The following is a 23,680-nucleotide window of genomic DNA, read 5'->3' on the forward strand; positions in this document are numbered from 1 at the left end:
AAAATCAAAGTATCTGCATCTCTCATTGTCATAGTGGCTGCTTCAAATCAGCCAAGCAAAGTTCCAGTTTTGTTCAAGTGATAAGCTTCAGGTGCGAACTACTGGCATTTATGGGACACCTACTATTTTACAGTGCTATCTGATTTAATTCTCATAATTACCCTTTTTAAAGGGATGAGGATGAAAGAGGTCAACTAACTGGTCTGAATTCACATGGGTAAGTGGTAGAGATGAGATTCAAACAGAAATTAGTCTGACTCCAAACATCCTGTCTTTAAGGTAAAGGCACTATTTTGTTTGCATTACCTAAATATCTGGGATGATAGGCTATGGAAAGAAGCTGATAAGGCCCTCCTGGGACCCACACCATCAAAACTTGAATTTGGTTAACTTTCAAGAGATGGAATGCCCACCCTCACAGTGGGATTTAGGGGCACCTGGAACACAAAAATAACTGATCCAGAAGCATTTCCTGCCCTTGGAAATTTCCCTGTCAGTCATTATCCTGGGTTTTCCCTAATTTTTCGCTAAGAAAATCCATGATCAAGCCTGAGTTTTTTTTAACTTTAGCACACACACAAAAATAAAAAATAAAAACAGATCAGATCAGATAAAAAGTCAATGCATGAACAAGTGCACAAATTGTACCAAAAGATGAGTCAGGATGATCTTTCCTACTGGCATGACAAGATGGTTCATAATTATTTGAAGAAATTAGAAGATTCAAGTGTTTTTACTTTAATGAGAAGATGAGATCTTTCTGACATTGTTTACTTTTAATCCTCTTGGACAGTCTTTCACCACTGTTCATCTTATAAAACTGGAGAAAATGCTATTTACTAGTTAAGAATAGCATAACATAAAACCTTTAAATCTTTGTGTAAAAAGAGAACTTCAGAGTTATTTAATTCAACCTCCCAACAAATTCAGGAAACGCTTCTATATGTTCTTCAAGTTGATCATCCAAATTCTCAGTAGATTATTCCAATCTGCACTGGATGGTTGGAGATATGCACAGTGAAAAACTTCTTCTTGATACAGATGTGAAGTCTACTTCCCTATAAATTCCATACCTAGATCTTAGCTCTGCCGTAGCTCACAAAGCAGAGCCCCGTTCTCTACTGCATGAAGAAAGATGTCCCTTCTCTGCATTCAAGGATGTGAACTACTTGGAGCAGGGTAATGTTGCAATGACCTCAGCACATCTAGAGCACAGTACGGGGAACACAGTTGGTGCTTAATGAAGATTTTGAATGCATGAGTGCATATTTTCTTTAATATTTTCTTCTCCTTCATTTCTTCTTCCGGTGCTGTCTCCTTCTTCAGTCCTTCACTATTATAGTGATTTCTATTAAAAAGCAAGATACCCAGAATTGAACATTACTCTTCAGATATGAAATATCACCAATTAAAAAAACTTTTATTACTTTCACATGAAATTCTGTGTGGATGAAAAAACATGTTTGTTGACTTGCTCTCTGGGAAAGATATATTTTTAAGCTCATGGTCACTCCTCCCTTTATCACTGCTCATCTTTGCTAGTATTCTGTGTTTGAGACTGGTTAGTGTAATCAGCTGTCTAGATTTCCCTGCTGTGAATTTCTCCAATCCCCAGAGTTAAGGAATTTTGGCCCCACATGCAGGCCCCTCTGCTCTCAACTTTGAGATGGGTCAATCTGTGGAGACCCCAGGTGGCTCCAAAACACATGTCAGGAGACTCAGCCAGCATCTCTTGCAGTTAGTTCTTCTCTGAACTTGGGCCGCAGTCCTAGTGACTGGATTTCCTCTTTTTCCCTGAGATCAGGTCCAAAGACTTACCTTCACCCTCATTCTGCTTCCAATAGCTACTCTCTTACTCATTAAAACTTTAGTTATGGAGTGAGATGCATTTCTTGTAGTCCTTTTTTTCCCAACATTTACCACCTGTGAGACCCTGGGCAAATCTGCCAAACCAGTTAAGTTTCAATTTTTCATTCTTAAAACAAGGATGATCTTGGTACATGGTTCTCAATAAATTCGTGGATGTAAAATGCCTGGCACTTAATAAGTGTTTCTTGTCAGACTGAGGATTATATCTGATGCTTATCTTAGTCTGGAGCCCAGATCCTGAACCCCAGCACCATATCTCGGGTCCAATTACTTCTGGCCATACCCCTTTGATGTGGAATGTTTGCTACTTGAATATCTGTATGCTGCCTGCTCTCACTTCTCTTAAATTCCCCAGCTCTATGTTTCCCTTCTTTCTTGTCCCTTGTCTTCTTATGAGGTGACCAGTAAGCTGATTAACTAAATCCCTGTCACTCTTTTCTCCCTATACTGTCTTCTAGCAGCTCAACTGAACTTCTGCCCTTCCACAACGTAGCTGAACCTGCCTCTGAGCACGGCAAATGCCCCACTCCAGTAAGTAATCCCAAATTCTTGGTCTTTGACCTTAGGAATCTGGCCATTATACTGCCTATTAATCCACATATATCAGACTTGACACTTAGAAAGGCATTACTATATTCTTGCCAAATCAGTGTTCCCAGCCATTGGGGTGAGCCTCTCAGCTCCCCAGGCCCAAATGTTAGAGAGCAAGAAGTTGTGAGTCTCTATTCCACAACCAGCTGCTAGGTCAGCCTTAGCAACAATCTCCCAAGTCTCGTAATACTGGCTGTCCTCTGTCTACAACGTTGTAAGATACCTCTCCAGAGTGGAATGCACTACTTCCCACCTAGAAAATTCTAATCTGTAACAATAATACATTCTTTACCCTTGTGCAGTTTCTTTTAAAATGAAGATGGAAATATATTTTTTTCCCATCCGAAACTTATGTTTTTTTGTATTCTTTTATGAGATGGTCAGTCAAGTGTGGCCTTGCCAGAGTCAAGGCTCAGGAAAAAACAAAGTTTATTATACTCACAGATCCTCGAGACAGAAGGCACAGCACACCATACAGGGCCACATGGGAAAGACACCACGGTGGAAAAGAGGCGGAAAACAGGAGGAAGGGCAAGTCCTAGGCCATGTCATCTATTGGAGTTTGCATGGGAAAAGCAAGATGTACAGCTTAGGATGGCCTAGTTTGACTAATTTTGGTGGGCTTTGGGCTATATGGGTGGTCCCTAGTTGCTTGGTACCTGGCTCTGGGATGCGTAAGGCAGAAGAATACTGCCTCCTTGGTTGTAGGGGCCAGATAGAGGAGGTATGGCTCTGGGTTAGTTCGTTTATATATCAAAAGCATGCTGCAAGCTGGCTCCTTTGCTATCTCTAAGAATTGGCTAGCCCTTGAAGGGGAGTCTCTCCCAGCCAGAAGAGCGACCGGAATCTCCATTATCATAAGAGAAGGCAGATTTCTGGTCACAGTTTGAGAGTGTCCATGGGGAGAGCAAGCCAATTTTCTGTCTACCCCAGTGAAAATGGGCTTTGCCTAGTTACAATGAATTCACACACAACAGAGAGCATGTGTGGAGGAGAGATGGGAATGTTGATTCTCCAGCTCACAGAGCAGGAATCAGACTTGCACACACGCACGCACCCACACACCCTCCTCTTCAACACTGAGTCTTTTTGATTAAGACTAATCCCTTCAGAAGAGTCAAGCTTCTGGCTGCAGAAGGAATTAATGCCAAAATAAGTCTGTGTACTTTGGATCCAAGCAGTAGGAAGCTTTATCCTTGCTGCTTTCCTCAGGATGCTTTGTGACATCATCCACACTCGATTGTTTTTCCCTTTGTGTTCAAACGCTTTGGCTTAATTCCAAAGGGCGTCCAAAGGCAACAAGCCTTCCCTCCAGCCCACCCATTGGCAGCATAATCTCACAATTAAAACCATTTTTCTCAGAGAGAAAAGGCATCACCCAATTAGTTCTCATTGATAGTATCCCCGCCCCCAACCCATGTCTGGGCTTCCTTTGGCCCCTTTCCTTACTGACACTTCTTTAGATTCTTAATGGTTCGATCAGGTGGGTTTTGCTGGTTAACAGTCCCTTGTGCTTATGTATATCCATATGCACATCAAGGGCTGATCTTATCAGCAGAGTGAGTGGATATATCTTAAGAAAGCTTGAAAATAACCACAGATGCTGAAACATTCCCTGCAACACTGTTGTTTGGAGTTACAGGAATAGTGTACAATTTCTTTAATTCTAGAAAACCTGGTTCTAGCCTTACGTACAAAAGATATACACATCCAAGAGCATGACATTAACCTTTATGCACCTTTTATAATCTAGTTAGAGACCTGGGTTGCAATCCTAGCTCTTTCTGTTTGCAGCTCTGTGACAAGACTTCATTTCTCTAAGCCTTAGTTTATGAATTTGCAAAAGATAAAAGATAAAATAAAACCTGCGTTTCAAGATTGTTTTTGGGATTAGAGGAGAGTGACACAGCACTGAGGCTGTGAAAGAAGAAATCTAGCTGGACTAGGGGCAGATGTAGCTAAAAGTAGAAGCTGGGATCACATAGAGAAATCGTAATTAGCATCACAAATTGCCTATGAGCTGGACCTTCAAGGTTGCACAACACTGAACTCCTTGATGGCACTTTTCGACTTCCTGGCCATCACTGTTTAGGTAGCTGAGATTTTGATTACTGTTGTTCTATTGAACTGACAGTAAAATCTCCTTGGGGAAAGGCACTGGGAAATATGCCCACAGATGGGCAAGGTCACAAATCCCACTATGTTGCTTCCATACAGATAGTGTTCTTTGATTCAGATGACAATGGCAGAGGTCATAAATGGCCCTGCTGGGGAGAGAAAGTGGAGACCAGCTTTGCTTGATGGCACAGGCATAGATATTGTGGTTCCTAGGCATAGAGGCATCAAGAACCCAAGAATCATGTGGAAACTCTGGGTTGGTGGTGCTGGGGATGAGGGGCAGGGTCTTATCTTTCTTTGGTTTTCACAAGATTTTAGTTCCATTTAGCCAAAAACGAATGACTAACAGGGCAAATATTCCCTCAGCCTATTATGTCTCCTCTCTTAAATGTTTGTGGATATGAAAGCTGGCATGGGCATATTCACAAATTGTTGAAAATCTGTCTTTGAGGATTGGTTTCTAATTTCTTTCAATGAGGGCATCCAATCTATCTTCCTACAGGAAAGTTACATGAGATTTGGCAATTCAAATACCGATGATGTTTACGTTTCTCAGTTAAAAAGCCATTATTTCTCCCTCTGGTCCTAAACACTATGAATGGCAAAAGCTATTTTAGTTCATAGCATATTCTTTCCATTAAGATTTTAAACTTCTGCAGTATTGCCAAGGCTCATCAGTTGAATGAATTTTTCATAAATGTTATCTGCTCTACATGGGTGCAAAGTGGCATTTTGATTAAGTTGAAGCAAAAAGTAATTTTATCACCAGAGAAAACATTCCTCCCCAACCCTTCCTCCAATCACCCTCAAATAAAGGGAGGCCATGCAGGCTAGAGTTATAATTGTTACAAGTAATTTTTAATAAAATCAGTGGCTAAAAATTGTTGAATTTTAAAACCATATTGGAAATCTTTCTCCATATTGCTACACTGTGTACATTCTTGACTAAGAATGAATTTCGATTTGGATGTGGGAAATCTATTTGTTCAAGCCAAGTACCACTCAAATTTCCATCGGCAGATTATCTGCTGGATGAATTAGCCCAAGGAATAAAAATAAAAATTCCTAAATTGCCTTTTGCTCAACTACCCAGAATATTCCTCTTGATTACATCCTGCCTGTCTGATAGCTTGAATTCAGGGAACAGAAAATCATTTTAATAGTCTGCAATATGTAGAAATGGGGCATTCTTTCCAAAGTGTGTGATTTATTCCAAGCCAAATGCAAATTGATTTTTCTTTACTTCCCTTCTGTGGCTTATCTGTGTCACCATCTTCCTTCAGTAGCCTAGAAAATCAAGAATTAACCACAAAAGCAGAATCCTGGGGAAGCACCTTTGCACCTTAAGTCCTGGTAAAGGTCTCAAACCTGACCATCTTTCTTTTGGGTCTACAACATCATGCCCACGTTTGATATTATTCTATCATAGAAGCCTTCGCTTTCAGTGAGCTGTCTTCACAGAATGTCTGTGATATACTTGGCAAGATTAAACAGCTCAAAGGCAGTAATAGTCCCCATAATCGTCAGTAATAGTCCTCACAATGCCTTGGCTATAGCTAAATGTTGATTGAATTGAAGAATACACAGAGGCTGTTTCCGTGATCTTTTCCAACTCATTACAGGCATTGGTATGTTTGGCTAAATGATATAGTCAATTACAATGAAGGTTTAAATATCTTACCATGAGGTTTAAGGGAAAAGTGCTCCCATCTGCCCTACACTGAACTCCCCGGTGTCCACCACAGTGAATATTCCAGCCTAAGACATGCTGGGGACAGTGTCAATTCTCTTTTACTAACTTGGGTCACTTCTGATTGTCTAGCCATTCATAAATGATGAAATCACACCTTCCAACTGAGGTAGGACAATTCATTCTTCTACTACACTCTAGTGGAAATAGAAGTATAACTGGTGGAGAAAGTGCAGAAAAGGAAACACATGGAAGTTCAAGAGTCTATCAAATGCGTTAACTTCTGTCAGGTACCTAAATCTTCTATTATCTGTAGTAAGTGGCAATGTCTTTTTGCCAAGTGTTCTTGAAAAGGTGCAGGCTAATAGAAAGCTAATCTTGCATAATAGGCAATACGCTGCTTAAGGTATTGTCTCAATAGGCTCTCTATCTGAATCTTCCTAGTGAGATCTTTTGTCTTGTATTTTAAAGACTTCACAATTTATCTGTATCCACAAGGGAAAATAGGAATTGAGATAACAGCCAATAACAGTTGCTTTATTTTCCTCCCCAATAGAGATATCCTGGGTTTTCATTTTGACAGCTTAAAACAGAAACTCAATCATTTAAAGGTCAAAGAAGTTGTAGACGCTATCCAGGGAGCTCCTGGTCTACTAGCAAATCACATCTGTGAGTTCAATGAATCCCAGCAGATTGAATAGACTAATAAATAGACTCTCTGTAAATTGCCAGAGAGGACAATTTACAGGCAGTTTTCACAAAATGGGAAAATAGCAACAGAGAGATAGGACTTGCTTTTCTTTTGAACACCATAAAAGGTCAAAAGCCAGGGCACATATGCTTTCCCTATATTACATTTGTTTGGGGATGAATGGTTAGGTTTAATCAAAGCAGCTCCCAAAACAAACTATATGGGAGATATTAAAGGACAGTAGTAGGTAACCTGACATTTAGAAAGCAAAGTGGGTGACTAGTACAAAATGATTTCTATTCTTAGTGATATTTGTGGTTCTTCTGGGCAGCTCTGTCATGTCTCTATGAAGGTTATGTCAAGGCAATTAGCTGCTAGAAGGGAACTTTCAAGCAAGTCTGGGAAATTGTCAATCTAATAATTCTTGGTGGAAAAAAATGGCAGATAACTCTCAACCTCTCTCTCTCCTCATTTGGATCTATGCTTGAATGTGCTATAGTCAGAGCTACAAGCATTGCGATTAAACACTTATTAATTACCAGGTACTGTGAAAGGAGGTTTGGGAACACAGCTTCGTTTAATCCTCCCAGCAATCCTACAACCAGCCTTTTTCAGATGGGCAAACAGAAACTCAAAGAGGTCCAGTAAATTATGCAGCAGTGCACGGTTTGTCTTACTGGTGATCTGAACCCAATCTCAGTCTTTCAGAACCCAGCGTCTCAATTCTTGAAACTTTAAGGTAGTAGATCTCCATCTTGAGGATGTATACAAATCAACCAGGGGGCAAGGAAATCAGAAGGATTGGGGTGGAACCCAAGGATCTGCAGGTGTATCATGTTCCCCTAGGATTTCGGAAGCAGCTTGTTAGTGGACAACACTTTGAAAAACACTGCCCTGCTATACTGCCTATAGGGCTATCTGAATGAGGTTTCAGAGTTCATGAATGTGAATTATTCAGAACTGGCTAGGGCCAGCTATTTAGCAAAATCTACTTCATAAATATCTAACGGCCCTCCTCAAATTTATCCATTTCAAAGGACCATTTCCTTGGATCTTAAAAGTCTATTAACACAAAGCTTAAAGTAGTAACGTTGCAAAATAGCACAATTTTTAGCATTTCTTTCCAAAGTTATTGAAGATATTAAGATAAAAGAAAGAAAGATTCTTAAAACAGACTTTGGTATACCAAGCCAAGAAATGAAGGTATTAGCAGTTTAATATGTTTTGGAATGGGGAAGGGAGAAAAGGGGGTGCTGGGAGGGAAGAATTGCATTTGATGACTGTTTGATTTTAATTCTGCTTTATGTATCTCTGATTTGTTACCAACTGCTTTCATGATTTCTCCAGTTGGTATCCAGCGGCCAAATCTGACCCAACTCCCTCTCCCCACCCCTTCCTTGTTTTAAATGAGATCTGGTTTTACTTAGATGAATTAAATGTCACTATATTTGTTTCTGTGAATTGTTCCAGCAAAAATTACAGCATCAATGTCTGACTTTAAACGTCTGTAAGACTGTCTGCCTTTCTGGGCTATTTATAGTTGCCTTTTAAAGGCTCTAATAAATGCTTTTAGATTGCCATTGGTTTGCTTTCCCTTTATGGAGCCTCAAAATTGGTACACTTCGAAGTACCAGCTGAAAATACCTGTTTTGCTTTTTTTCAAAAGTAATGCATGTTCATTGTAAGATTTTAGAAAGTATAAATAAGCAAACAGAAGAAAAAGGAGGAGAAAAAGTAATCATACCAATCAGAGAGGGCCACAATTAACATTTTATTGCATATCATTTTGTCTTTTCTGCATGTTTAAATGTATTTAAACTTGAAAAAATTATATTATACAAGCTGTTTTATAGTCCTACTTTATTTTTTCTACCAAACACTATGTTTTACATATTTCCTGTCATTCTTCTATTCCATTGCTTTTAATGGCTACATCAAAAGTAATGAGTAATAACATGATTGTGATGCAGGCTCGGTGAGTCAAGAAGTCGAAAGAAAGATTTCTTGGACTCTCAAGGTCTGGCAGTAGTGCTCTTTTATTCAGAGAATAGCATGGAGTAGCATGGGGACAGGACCCATGGACAGTAAAGAGGTGCAGGCATGGGGACAGGACCCATGGGCAGTGAAGAGCTGCAACATTGGGACAGGACCCATGGGCAGTGAAGAGCTGCAATGTGTTGAGGGTTAGAGCTAAATTTATAAGGCATAGGGATGTGAGTTATTTCTTTACAAGACAAAGGAAAGATGATGTAAAAAGTCATTAAATGGTATTAGTGCAGGTGGGGTCTGGTTATTGTGTGGTCATATAACTTTAGATATGTATTGGGTCATATAGATCGGCATGTAGGCCAGGATGCCCTGGGCTTCTCTCCCTGGGGCAGCCCTAATCCACACCATAAAATCCATCAGGTCATATAGATCAGCATGTAGGCCAGGATACCTTGGGCCTCTCTACCTGGGGCAGCCTTGATCCACATCAATTATATCATTCCCTGTGAAACAATCCCACATTTATTAGATGGCTAGGCCATAGACAAAATTTGCTACTACAAAAGTGATACAAATTATGTGTCTGTGCTCCTTCATGATAATTTCTTTAGGATAAATTGCTACAAGTGGAATTAATGGAACAGAGGCTGCACCAAATTCATAGACTATTGTCACATATAGCCAACTAACCTCCAGGAATAGTTCAAATTAAATATGTATATATTCTATTTGAATATTTCTTTACAATGACAGTATAATAAGGTGCATTTGTGCTCGGAGCACCATATCTCTAATAATTCAATCATTGGTTTAACAAATCTTATTAAACACTTTTTCATGCCAGGCACAATTTTTTTCAACTCTAGACTTCCAGAGAGTTCTGCAACATAGTTACATGCAGTTATTATACTGAAATCCACAGTTCTAGGGAAGCTGCTAAGCAAAAGTAAATAATATGACTGTTTTTTGTAACTATGTATAAAGTGGCAGCTAGGACAAGGGAGAGGCAAAGTAAATGGAAGGAATTGAGAGCTGACCTTTGGAAGACTGTCAACTCTGATGTTTTTAGAGTTCTAGGAATGCTGATTCTCTTATTAGGACCGAAATCTCCTTGAGGATATTATATTGTTCCATTATTTACTAATTCGTTCCTTCAAAGTATAATTAGTGAATGCCTACGTGACACATATTGCTCTACCTGCTGGAGACACAGTGGTAAATAAGACAAGGAGACCTTTTTCTCATGGAGCTTATAATCTATTTCATGGGACAATCCAGCCAATAAACAAATAAATCAATCAGTAGTGGTGTTTTGAAATGAGTAAATCATGTTAATGAGACAGAAAATAATGGTGTGGGGAGGATTTTAGTTTACATACTCAACAAATGAGTCCTCTCTGAAAAGGTGACATTAAAGATGAGACTTCAGGGACTGGCCCCGTGGCCGAGTGGCTAAGTTGTGGGCTCTGCTTTGGTGGCTCAGGGTTTCACCGGTTTGGATTCTGGGCAGGGACCTAGTACCGCTCATCAGGCCACGCTGAGGCGGCACCCCACATAGCACAAACAGAAGGACCTACAACTAGAATATACAACTAGGGACTGGGGGGCTTTGGGGGGAAGAAGAAGAAGAAGAAGAAGAAAAAAAAAGATTGGCAACAGATGTTAGCTCAGGTGCCAATCTTTAAAGAAAAAAAAAAAAGGATGAGACTTCAGTGATGATAAGAAGCCACACAGGCAGAAAAGGAAGTGGAAAGGCCCTGGGCAGGAACATCCTTCTGTGTTAGAGCGGAGCTTAGCAAACTTTTTCCATAATGAGCCAGATAGTAAATATTTTTGGCTTCGTGGACCACATGGTCTCTGTTGCAACTACTCAAGTCTGCAGCAGTAGCCTGACAGTTAAGTAGCCATAGACAATATATAAACAATGGTCTGAATGTATTCCAACTAAACTTTATTTACAAAAACAACCAGTTAGCCAGACTTGGCACTTAGACGATAGTTTTCTGACCCCAGTGTTACTGAGAAAGGGAGACTCAGTGATGATAGAGAGTGCACAGTGAGAAGCAGATTCGTAGGAGAAAACTTCCAGAGATGGGCAGACAGACGTGTACAATCTGTATACAATACAGATTATGCAAATTACTCTAATTGCCATGGGAAGACACTGGAGGGTTTGAAAGAGGGGAGTGATATGTTTTGATTTCATTTTTCAAAAGAGTAGATTAAAGCACCGCAAAGACAGAAAGAGATCTCTTAGGAAGCTATTGTGGTCCATAAAGACCTAAGACATGGTGCTTTTGACTACTAGGAGAAAGTGGCTAGATTTCAGATCTGCTGTGAAGGTGAACCGATAGGACTTGCTGCTAGTTTACGTGATGGGAATGAAGGGGAGTGATTAGACCATAGTCTCGCATATAGGAGATATTTTTAAAATGTAAATTAAACTGAATTTTCCCTGCTTCAAGCAACAAAAACTATCTTTGGTTAGCGCAAGCAAAAGAAAATATTATTGAAAAGATATCAGGTAGCTTATAGCATCAAAGGAGGTATGAAGAGAGAGAACCTGTTTCAAGCAGAAGCAAGAGGCAAGGCAAAATGGAAATCTTATCTCAGGGACCGCCTTCTCAGGAGCTGCAACTTGGGCCCTTCTCCGGGGAGGCTTAAATGCACCATCACAACACTGGCCTCTGGACTCCTGGTCTTTGCCTGGAATAATGGGATTCAGCACCTTGTCACTTCCTTAAGATTCAAAGTCTTGTTCTTGCTATTCTAAATAGCCACTCCAAAGTCATGTGACCCTTCTCCAGGGGCAGGGTGATGAAACACCCAAGTGAGAGGTGGCTTTTGTCACCTCCTCTTGCATCATCCTAATCCCAGCCACCATCATCTCTCACCTGACCATCTCTCACCTTCCTGGTTTACCTGCCCACATCTGCCTTTAAATTTCTCCAACCAGTTTTTCACTGGACAGCCAGAGTGATCTTTTTAACATGGAAAATGTATCACGCTGTGCCCTTGGTTAATATACTCCAATCACTTTCACTGTTCTTGGGAAAAGACCCAAATCTTTGATTCTCCCTCCTTGGCCACTGATACTCTCTGTCCCTATCTCTCTTTCCAGCTTCAATTCCCCGCCCCCCCGCCCCTCACTCTCACCCTTTGCTTTGAATTTAGTTCTATGGAAAGCATGCCCTATGTGTCTTTGAGTCTCAGAGCCTTTGTAAATGCTGTACTTCTACTTGGGAAACTCTTTTTCTCTTTCTTCTAATTTAGTTAACTTGTATTTGTCTTTCTGATTGCGGCTCAGACATCCATCTCTCCTAGACTAGATAAGGACCTAGTATTATAGGCTATTTCAAGAAGGAGGGGAGGGAAATTAATTCAAATGAAAGGTTAAAGGACGACTATAGATAAGGACAGTTTCCAAGGTGCTAGGCATTGTGCTCTTTTAGATTACATCATTTAATCCTTACAAAAACATTTTGAGATAAGTCAACTATTGGCCCTGTTTTAAATAAATACAAGGAAACTTAAAGATATTTGTAAGATGCTGATATCATACAGCTAAGGTGTGGTGGAACCATAATTAGAATCCAAGTCTTTGATCTAAACATACCTACCCTTGAACTGCGCTACCATAGGTCTGTATTATGGAGCTTGGACTGTGCCCCATGGTAGCAGGAGAAGGGATATTTACATTTCAAGTTAGAACAATCACTCTGGATGAAAGTGGCAGATGAGTTAGAAGGCTGTTATGTAAATCAGGTAAAACCAGGTTTTTATCTGATCAGGAAAACCTGAATTCAGTGATAAAATGCAGATACGTTCCTGTAATGATAGGTTCTTGTGAGAACCAGGCCTTCAAATTCGCTTAGAACAAAAGAAGCAGCAGCCATACTACACCTGTAAATAGTGAGAGTCTTAACAACTAGACAGTGACTGTGCCACAAACAAACAAAATAGGACAGAGAGCAGGTCTGAGCTGAGAACATTTTTACCTAAGGCGAGAGCCAGGAGAGGTGCAGAGCATGCTATCAGTTTGAATGTGGGGTCCTGGACCAAACTTTCTCTGATTACCCCTGTTAAGCGACACCCTCCCTCCTTGCTCCGACAGTTGTTCTCCAATTCATAATTCATTTTACTTTCTCCTTGGTACTTACCAGCATCGGCGGTGACCTCAGTTTATTGTTTTCATGTTTATTGATGCCCAGCTCTCAAATGCAAATTCCACAATGGTGGGACTCTGTTCACTCATTCTTAAAAATAGGTGGGTCTGGCACACAGTAGGAGCTCAATTTAAAAACTGAATAAAAAACAAAATAAGAATGGAAATTATTAGTAACAAATTATCCATTGGAGAATTTTAGAGGCCACTGGGGAAATACTTTCCTTACACATCAAGGAGAAATTGAACTGTGATCGTAAGACGTAAAATCTCATTATATTCAACTTCTTCAGCAATGCAGATGCAGCTCAAGGTAAACTCTAGGCAACTTGGGCTGGCATCCAACCAAGACAGGGATGGGTAGACTGATATTCAAGATAAGAACAAGAGAAGCCTTTAGAACCATATTAGTAAAACATGCACATACCATTCAGACAAAGAATAACCATGATAATCACCTGGTGAATTTCTTGAACCTGTTAAATTTGCCAAGCTTGTCAGTCTTGTTTCGTTTAGGTTGGTTGCTCAGAGTAAATAGCAATACAATTCTTAAACAGAGTTGGAGTATGTGTATGTGTGTATATATGACTGTGTGTACGTGTGTGTGTGTGTGTTGAGAACGAGAAATAAGGCATCTCCCATTTGGTAACAGTTGTGAAAAAGAATGGAAAATGACCTGGTTCCTGGGGTTTGGGAGAAATAGTAGAAGGACAGAGAAGTGGCCAAGGTGGCTTAGTGGTAGGAAACAGTGGTGACATCCCTGAACTTAAATAGAAATATCTATTGGGAACCACATATTGTCTGCCCTGCTGTCATGCAAGTCTCTTTTTTAACGTCACCTCTTCAGAGACACCTTGTTTGATGAGTATATAAACCGAAACCTTGGTCTACACCATTATTTTCTGTCTCATTAACATAATTTATTCATTTCTTTGAGAAGGTTAAAGCAGATGTTTCTATATTTTACAGATGGGGAAACTGAGTCCTCATGGGATTCAGATTTAAGCAGTGATTATTGAATAAATACTGTGAGCCCAGCACAGTGAGAGATGGATTCCTATTCATCATCTCATTCCAACATCACAGCAATTTGGTGACATAGGTATCATCCCCATATCACAGAAGAAGACACTGAGGTTCAGAGAAATGTTACTTTTACAAGCCAATCAGGGTGTTGAGGACAGAGCTGGAACTGGAGTCTGCCTCCCAGTGCATGCTTTCTCTATAATACCAAAAAAAAAAAAATTATTTCAGACTATTTTTTATTAGGTAATTTGATTTTTAAGCCAGAAAATTTGGTATTATAATTCATATTATTTTGGTACTATCTGGACATCTAGAAAATGGAGAAACATGATCTCATACTTCACACTTCTTTTGCTTCTATATAAAATACAGCATCATTTTGGGTGAGGCAGAATTTATGATGAGGTTGTAGATATTACTCAAAGAAAAAGTGGGCGAGAAAGAGGATTTCCAGATGAAGTTACTAGCAATGTTATAATGCTGGATTTCTGCTTCTCCTTCCCAGCACCAACTTTCAGTTTAGTCATTTGCTCATAACATATTATAACCTCTTTCCTATCATAAACTGGCACAAAACTTTCTTAAATTGATTCAGAAGGAGAAACTGTAAGGTTAAATCAGGAAAGAGGTAAAACCCATGGTCTCTGAGAAGTTGGACCAGGGTTGGAGGGTAGGGTTGGGAGGCAGAATCGAAGAGAGAAGGAACAAAAGCTGTAGGTCCACGCAAGGCCTGCTCTGGAAATGACAGCAGCTGAGAAGGAAACGTGAGAATGCCGTGGATTTGTCAACAAAGGCAGAACTGTTTGAAATTAGGAGACAGGGAGTGTTTGGAGAAGTACAGACAATATCCGGCAGGCACTGGGCGAAGCAGTTGTTCAATGGCTGAATGAAGAGCTCTGCTTAAGTGTGTCTAAATGTCTTATGAGGATTCCAGGCAAGATAAGGCTCAGGCATAATTCCAGGGCAAGAAGTTGCGGGACAGGTTTTGAGCAAAATAGCCTACCTTGTTTGGGTTCTGTCCTAATTCATTGACACCACTCTTTCTTTCCTCCTCAGAAAGCAGAGGCCCCCAACAAGTGCCATCTGAAGACACTTTGTCTCCCTGACCTTCCTACCGCCCCTCCCCCTCCCTCTTCCTACACCACAGACCTCCACCCAAGCCAATCTTTACAGGCAATGACCTGCATGCAGAATTGAGGCCATCTTTTCTACTCTCTATCCCATCAACTCTCATGTTTCCACTAAAATTTTTCTCATCTAATAGTTGCCAGGAAAGTAACTTGATCACTGACGACTTCATGTAAGCAATTTGCATGTTAAAGAAGGTTCTTGTTAATCTCAACGGCCAAGAGCATTAATAAGAGAATTTTACCAAAGATATTTTGACCATTTTTCATGGTGCAGCTCAAATTATACAAAGACAATTACTATTACTATTAATTTATCTATATTAAGGAGGTGCTAGAGACAAGATTGAATTTTATTATCAAAGTGATACAGGATTGTAAAGTCACAACCATTGTGTTGTACCCTCAACATGCTAAGGAACAGCTTAAATTTGAAGAACTATCTACAAGAGTAATCTGCTTGGTAAATAGCTGAATTTGAGAGGATACGGTAAAATGGCAGAGGAATTGTTTCAAAATTTGCGAGTCTGACTGAGGCACTTGAGCAAATCAAGAAATGGCAACAGATATGCAGGATGCTCATTTGTTTTGTTGAAAATGACAACTACTAAGTCGGTAAAGCTTTCTCCCCGAATTCATGCAAAGATCTAGAAAACTGAGGACTGAAAACAGATCTCACTAGTTAAAGTTGATTAAGAAACACTTTTTTATGTCTGAACTTCATGCAGTGAGCAAGGTTTAAGAGGAGTCACTGTCAGTATTGGGTCTGCTGAGCAATTTTCTCTTTCTCAGTTGTCTCTGTGGGATGAAGTAAATCAGGGAGTCTCGTGGTGTTTTCCTAAGCGTTTTTGCAAATTGTAATAAACTTCGATGGCATTCTCAGGAAACCATCCACCTCCTCACCGTGCATTGCTCCTTACTGTAGCCACATCTATAAAAGAGCTCCCTATCATGGCAAAGAAAATGCAGGTCTTTTCCTGCCTTTGTCATGAATCACCCGGCAAAAGACTTTGAAAGTGGGGCAGGAGGGGGACCTTACCTGATTTAGTATTTACTTTTGAACTTTATACTCCACAATTTTGTAATTACAGTGATCAAATTTCCATTTTTAGTAAAGAAAAGGAATTTTGCAACCAAGGAAGTAGCCACCATAAGTTTCTAGAGAGCTAGGAGGTCAGCAGGCAAAAAGAAAAACAGAAGTAGGAACACGGCGAATTCTTTTTCATGATGGAATAGACGGTGACAAGATGATTAGAAAACCATTAAGGCATTTGTAAAGCTGGGTCTTAATCCTGAGAAATACGAATGTTAAATATAGACTATCCAATCAATCAACAAGTTTTATCCTCTATTATTTAATGGCAAACAATTGGCAAAGTGCTCAAATTAACACAATATAAGAAACAAGAGATTAATAACTATTTTGTCTAGCTATTTTGATTAAAGGGCTTCCATAAACTTCTTGGCTCAGAAATGGATAAGACAATAAAATTAGTTTGGTCATAATCTATCATTTAACTTAAAGACAAACGTCTTTTAGAAAATTGCATCATTTTCTTGGTCGGAGAATTAAAGAATAAACAAAGTATATGGACCTAAACAGAATCTGAAAGCTTTTCTTTAAATAAGTTGAAATGAATGATCACAATAATGAACCGTAGCAGAGGACATGGTGGGTTTGGGGCAAAAATTCTCACAGCTGTTACTTGTATCCCTGAAATTGTTACACTATTCACAGATAAATTTTCCACATCCTCAAATTTGCTCACTTGTAGCTTGTATTAATTGAAAATCCATTCCCCAATTAGCGTACTGTTGAAGGTGTTTTAAAAATGTCTTGTTTATAACAGTTGTTGGCACCACTGGAGTTCAAAATGATGCCAACCAAATGCCATTTCAAATAGAAACCTTTCTTTCTTCTTTTGGCAGCAGAAAAGAGCAGAGTCACACAGTAGCTCTTGATTTATGAACTGTGCTTTCTTATTCTCAGACTCCCACGATGTGTACTGTTCCCTTTAAGGAACTGGGTTGGAAGCATTTAACAAGAAAATAATCCCATCTCCAAATCTGCTTTTTAATTTGAAATCATGTGGGCTGTTGGCCATAAGTGGTTCCATTCTCATGGCTCGAAGGCTCAGGTGAGAGAATGGAGACTGAGAACTCTTGAGCGGCTTCTCCTGTTTGTAAAGTGTCTTTGATGACACATCAGACAGGAACCTACAATGAAAGATATATGTTGTGGACAAAATTTATGAAAATACTTTACCTTCAACATTCCAGTAAGCATTTTGTCAGCCATGGTCATATCCTGAAATTATACAATTGTCCACCCAAAACACGGTTGAAGTACTGACAAAGGACAGGATGTAACTACTCAAAGCAGATCTGAAGGACGGGTAGGTGAAGTGGCTGGGGATGGGTGGATGGATAGAGAGAAGCTCAAACAAGCCTTACAGGATCTTTTGGCGGTTAAGCAGAGTCCATCCTCACAGTGGTCCACCAAACAAAGTGTTTATTGTAAAGTAGGCCGGATCCCTGGAGAAGAAGAAAAATGATTCCTTTTGACTGGAGGGAAATTAACTCTTTCTGCCCTTTTGCAGCAGGGAAGGTGCTGGATAAGTATTTAGTGATTAATTTCCCTCATTGGTTTCAAGGGGAGTCTCAGTGTCAGGAGTATTTACCCTACTGCATTTTCTACGCCGCAGAGTGTCAGGATCCTCTAGTCTCGGGTCTCCCTTCCCCCTTACACACTCTTTCCCCACTAGCACAGGTAGACTACATGGAAAACATATCTTAACACTTGCTAAACCATTAAAACTGGGCTGCAGTGACTTCTTTTTTCGCGTAGAAGTAACTAAAGGCTATTTAGCAATGCATTTTTAAAATTTCCTTTCAGACTTGAGCTGGGAAATCCATTGGCCTATACCACAGATGCTGAAAGTGATAAGAACTGTATGTTCTGCTTTGATCTTTTAAACACTGAATTTGGAAGGAAAAAAATGATTTTGCCTAGGGATGGCTGTGAAAGCATCAGGAATACACTGAAGAACTAGAGAGAAAGGTCCAATTGTATTATGCTCCCTTTAAGAGGGAAACAAGATTAGCAACGTTGGCAAATTTTCAGCTTCCATTAACAGAGATGGAGAAGAGTGAACAGTATCAAAAAAAAGAAAAGAAAAGATGGATGTTTTGAGACAAAGGCAGAAGCAATTTTATACCTTATTGAAAGCTTACCTGGGAGTGGTTTTAACTCCTCTGGGTTTAAGAAAGATTTTTTTTTTCTCTCGAGACTAAAGGTGGAGCTAAAATAAAGGAGTTGAATCTGAAATAGCGTCCCTGTCAGTTCTGTGCTAGCCTGGGAAACACACAAGGAAGAACAATCTCCTGTGGAAGAGAGAGGACGGCGGAAGGTGAGGACTACCTATTACGGCAACCAGAATGTAAGTTACATTTTAACATGAAGGTCGAAACTGTTAATTGCCTTCTTCTAAGGAAAACCATCTGACTTAAACAGAAAGCTTCTAAGACTGCTGGACGAATATCTGAATTATACTTTGTCTTTTTATATGGTAGATTATTTTGTTCTCTAAATGCCCTCATGCCAGAAGAGTCTACAAAAATAAGACAAAATTTTTTTATCTCAGGTCAGAAAAGGTACTGAGGCTTCATCTGGGATAATCATAGTGTTTACTCAAGCCTTATGCATATATAAAAATGTCATTTTCTCTAATTGCATATTTTGTTCCTATAATGACTGAGTGGAATTCTAAACTGAAATAATTTAGAGTAATCAATACTGAATGTCTATCGTTCAAACGAAGTCTTAGCTATTTCAGATGGCATAAAATTGCTTCAAGTTTCGCAAATTGCTATAAAGTTGGAAATTAAAAGCTAAAGCTAAAGTGTGTTTAATTTTCTTTTTTTTTTTTTTTCAGGTCTTAACTGAAAACCTAAACCAACAAACACCAACACATCTAGAACTATTACTACTACGAAACTCAGCTGGATGCCCCAAGGGTACAGGAAAGAATGAGCTATTACGGCAGCAGCTATCCGATTGTAAATGTGGACCCCAAATACCCAGGCTACCCGCCAGAGCATGTTATAGCTGAGAAGAGAAGAGCGAGAAGACGCCTGCTCCACAAAGATGGCAGTTGCAATGTGTACTTCAAGCACATTTTTGGAGAATGGGGAAGCTATGTGGTCGACATTTTCACCACTCTTGTAGACACCAAGTGGCGCCATATGTTTGTGATATTTTCTTTATCTTATATTCTCTCCTGGTTGATATTTGGCTCTATCTTTTGGTTAATAGCCTTTCATCATGGAGATCTGTTAAATGATCCGGACATTACACCCTGTGTTGACAACGTCCATTCTTTTACAGGCGCGTTTTTATTCTCCCTTGAGACCCAAACTACCATAGGTTATGGTTACCGCTGTGTCACTGAAGAATGCTCTGTGGCAGTGCTCATGGTGATTCTTCAGTCCATTTTAAGCAGCATCATAAATACCTTCATTATTGGAGCTGCCTTGGCCAAAATGGCAACCGCTCGAAAGAGAGCACAAACCATTCGGTTCAGCTATTTTGCACTCATTGGCATGAGAGATGGGAAGCTTTGCCTCATGTGGCGCATTGGTGATTTCCGACCAAACCATGTGGTAGAAGGCACAGTTAGAGCCCAACTTCTCCGTTACACAGAAGACAGCGAAGGGCGGATGACAATGGCATTTAAAGACCTAAAGTTAGTCAATGACCAGATCATCCTTGTCACACCAGTAACTATTGTCCATGAAATTGACCAAGAGAGCCCTCTGTATGCCCTTGACCGAAAAGCAGTGGCCAAAGATAACTTTGAGATTTTGGTGACATTTATCTATACTGGTGATTCCACTGGGACATCCCACCAATCCAGAAGTTCCTATGTTCCCCGAGAAATTCTCTGGGGGCATAGGTTTAATGATGTCTTGGAAGTTAAGAGAAAGTATTACAAAGTGAACTGTTTGCAGTTTGAGGGAAGTGTTGAAGTCTATGCTCCCTTTTGCAGTGCCAAACAATTGGACTGGAAAGACCAGCAGCTCCACAACATGGAGAAAGCCCCACCAGTCCGAAGCTCCAGCACATCAGATACCAAGGTCAGAAGAAGGTCATTTAGTGCAGTTGCCATTGTCAGCAGCTGTGAAAACCCAGAGGAGACCACCACCTCTGCCACAGATGAGTGTAAAGAAGCACCTTATCAGAAAGCTCTCCTGACTTTAAATAGAATCTCTGTAGAATCCCAAATGTAGTCCTAAATTATAATTACAAGGGCTTCCACTCAATCGTTAAACTCTCTAGCCAATCACCTTAAGGCAAGTAGTTATAATCAGGGTTTCTCAAGAATGTTATATAGTATGTTTGATAGTGATGGGGGGGTAAGAGCAGGTTAAAATCGATAAAAGATAATCTAAAAATTACATAGTTTCCAATCATTTGAACTTTTTTTTTGGCTAGCAGATTTTGTATTACAAAAGCTATTAAGAACCTAATTGATTTTAAATTTCATCTCTTTTATTGTCCCATATACTTGTATCTTCAATTGGAGGTGTAATATTCAGTAATGGGGATCAAAGGTAAGGTATTGGAATAAATAAAAATAGGAAGATAGGCAGCCAGCATGAATAACAAATTTTTAAGTGTGTCAAAATTGATGGTATAATGAGTGATTTCCTATAAAAGTGTCATGTCATCTAACTGAGATATGCAAGATATGCATTCAGTAGATGGTAATGTTGAGATATTTAAGCTGGTTCGATGTTTGTCGCTCATAGTGTCTTGGTATCAGCAGGCAGAGGTAGTGGCTGTAAGAAATAGGCAATGCCCCCAATTCAGACAGTTCTTCCACTGCCACTTGCCTGGATAATGATCAATGAGTGCTAGAAACTATTTTTCCTCTAACCCTTTAGGCAGAAGAAAAGTTGACACTATTATTCAGAGCAGTATTTCTCTCTTAAATGCCCTGGTTGACTCCAACAAATGGCTTTATATGCAAGAGCAGAAATAAGGCGACTAGAACCTTTCTAGGTTCTCTGACAAGGGGGCTTCCTATGCCCACCTCCCACCTTCTCCAAGGACAACAGGAAGGAACAGGATCATAGAGATGGGGTGAGGGAATAGGTGGAAGTATAAACATTCTCAGCTATTTAGGAAAAAAGCTGTGCATGTGTCTGAATGACTGAAGCTTGGGCTGGGACCTTTATTTGGAAGGGAGGTGGGCAAGGGGAAAGGTATTTATTTGCGCCCAGAAGCAGTTGTGTATGATTCCTGTCTTGGTCATTTTATAAGACATAAATGACTTGAATTGTGGATTTTAAGAAACTCATCCATTGAACTTGGAACAATCATTTAAACTGAAGATTTTGTGAAATCTAATTAAGGTGATTTAAATGCACAATATTAAGTGGATATGCTGAGCGCCAGAGAATTGCTTAAATTTTAGGATATGAGATAAATTTGTATACTCTATTTCCATGTTAAAAGATGTTAATCATGATTATTTGAACTGCAAATCCAATCACTTATGAGTGAAGAGTCAGTCACTTTAAGCATTATAAATTGAAGAGTTATTAGCTACATTCAGAATTATCTGTTTTGTTTTGTTTTACATTATTGCTAAGCTGGCAATATGTATATGCCACAGCTTTTTATTTGTTTACTTTATTTAAATATATATATGTGCACATATAGTTTTTGTTTTTTCTGGAAAATCTCTCTCCCTTTCTCCCTTTTCATTTACGTTAAAGCACACAAGCAAATTGAATCACATAGTCCACAATTACCGATAAAAGTAAAATATGGAGGAATATAAAGTTTTTCTTCTTTTTCCTTCTTCCTTCCTTCCTCCTTTCCTTCCTTTCTTTTGCCTATGAGCAGTAAAGTTCCTTTTTAAATGCACATGTACAAATCTTTTATTCTCATTATTTTATGGACAAGAGATTTGTTCAGGTCACAAGTTGTAAAACTGTCCTGAAGCTTACTATCGGAGATCTAAATAGTGCATATTTTTTTTCTGTCTTGCTTCACGAAAGCAGAACTCATTTTTTAAATTGCACCTGCCCTATAGATTTGGATTTTGTAGCAGCAATTACTCAGCTAAATTAGAGTCCAACAATCCACTACGTAGAAACAACTACCACCACAATAAACAAAAATGTCTTTATTTTTTCCTTTTGTTAGCTTGTTTCACATCCACCTAGTCTCATTGCACTTTGCTTTACTTCCTGGACTCTGCCTGTCTGTGATCTTGCTTTGTCAGTTCAGAATAGAGACATCAATGCCCAGTAAGTACATTCTGTTGTACCATGTGATTCCATCATCAAATTCTCTTGCCCAGAATAGAATGCAAAATTGACATTCCCATGTAATATTTATAATTTTCTGTTTAGATTTATAACATACCTTGACACGCCAATGAGTTACTTGATAATAAAGATCTTAAAATAGTGCAAAAAGTGTGTGCATATGCCTATATTCCAGGTAGCATAAATTCTATTTGCAGATATGGTCAGCTGTAGGTACGGTGCACCAAAAATAAGATTGCCGCCTCATAGAATTAGAACATAGGCAGAATTACAAACCATTTTTATGGGTTTTTAACAGCTTGTAGAACAGCTATATCTGAATTAACAACTAAGTGCTTCTGTGAGCATTGCAAGAAGGCTCTGTGCAAAATGACATTTCTAGTTTCAAATGTTCTGTCACTGATGAGAAGTAGGTTAAATATTGTTTCTTGTGGCATCTATTTTCTCCCTAAAGATGGAATTATTCAGTGGACTTAATTAGATGGAAAACAGATTGAGGCATCAAGGCACTGCTCTATGGTGTGAAAAAGCCTGTGAACCGGGCCCTCGAGGAGTGAGGGAGAGAGAAGGGAATGCTGTTTTCATGGACCACCAGTTCATCAAGTGCTAATGGGTGTGTTATACAGATACACTTTCTTCCCACAACAAAACAGCAAGGTAGAGATTTTTAACTACCATGTCATCAAATATCTCATTCTTTGCTTCTTCCTGACTAAAGAATTCCCATTTGGGACAACAATTTGCCCAGGTTAAAAGAGAAAAAGAAAATTACGGCGATGCTTCTCAGTCTCCCTACCAGCTAGGCAGAGGGGGGGCGCTTAAGTGGCGTGGTTCTGGCCTATGAGATGGCAGCAGAACTCTCTGGATGTGAGCTTTAAGAAAGCTCTTCTGGGACCAGCCCAGTTCCACAGCGGTTAAGTGCTCATGTTCCGCTTAGGCGGCCCAGGGTTTGCCAGCTCAGATCCCAGATGCAGACATGGCACCACTTGGCAAGCCATGCTGTGGTGGGCGTCCCACATATAAAGTAGAGGAAGATGGGCATGGATGTTAGCTCAGGGCCAGTCTTGCTCAGC

The 23,680-nt window shown here is 39.6% G+C and overlaps 1 protein-coding gene across 8 annotated transcripts in view; it reads left to right on the forward strand.

Moving 5' to 3' along the window:
- Positions 1-23,616, forward strand: part of KCNJ16 (potassium inwardly rectifying channel subfamily J member 16) — a 49,457-nt gene extending 25,841 nt beyond the window's left edge. For 3 of the 8 annotated variants that reach the window (XM_046675697.1, XM_046675696.1, XM_046675698.1), the window contains exons 2-3: positions 18,556-18,706; positions 19,202-23,616. In XM_046675697.1, the coding sequence (XP_046531653.1) occupies positions 19,296-20,555 (1,260 nt within the window). In that variant the 5' untranslated portion in view covers positions 18,556-18,706; positions 19,202-19,295 and the 3' untranslated portion in view covers positions 20,556-23,616. Of the gene's footprint in view, positions 1-2,327; positions 2,401-17,383; positions 17,405-18,555; positions 18,707-19,201 lie in introns of those variants that run through there. The other 5 variants (XM_046675700.1, XM_046675701.1, XM_046675702.1 and 2 more) reach the window with 4 other exon arrangements.
- Positions 23,617-23,680: the final 64 nt, after the last annotated feature.

This window comes from Equus quagga, chromosome 11, assembly GCF_021613505.1.
Source record: "Equus quagga isolate Etosha38 chromosome 11, UCLA_HA_Equagga_1.0, whole genome shotgun sequence".
NCBI classification, from domain to species: Eukaryota; Metazoa; Chordata; class Mammalia; order Perissodactyla; family Equidae; genus Equus; species Equus quagga.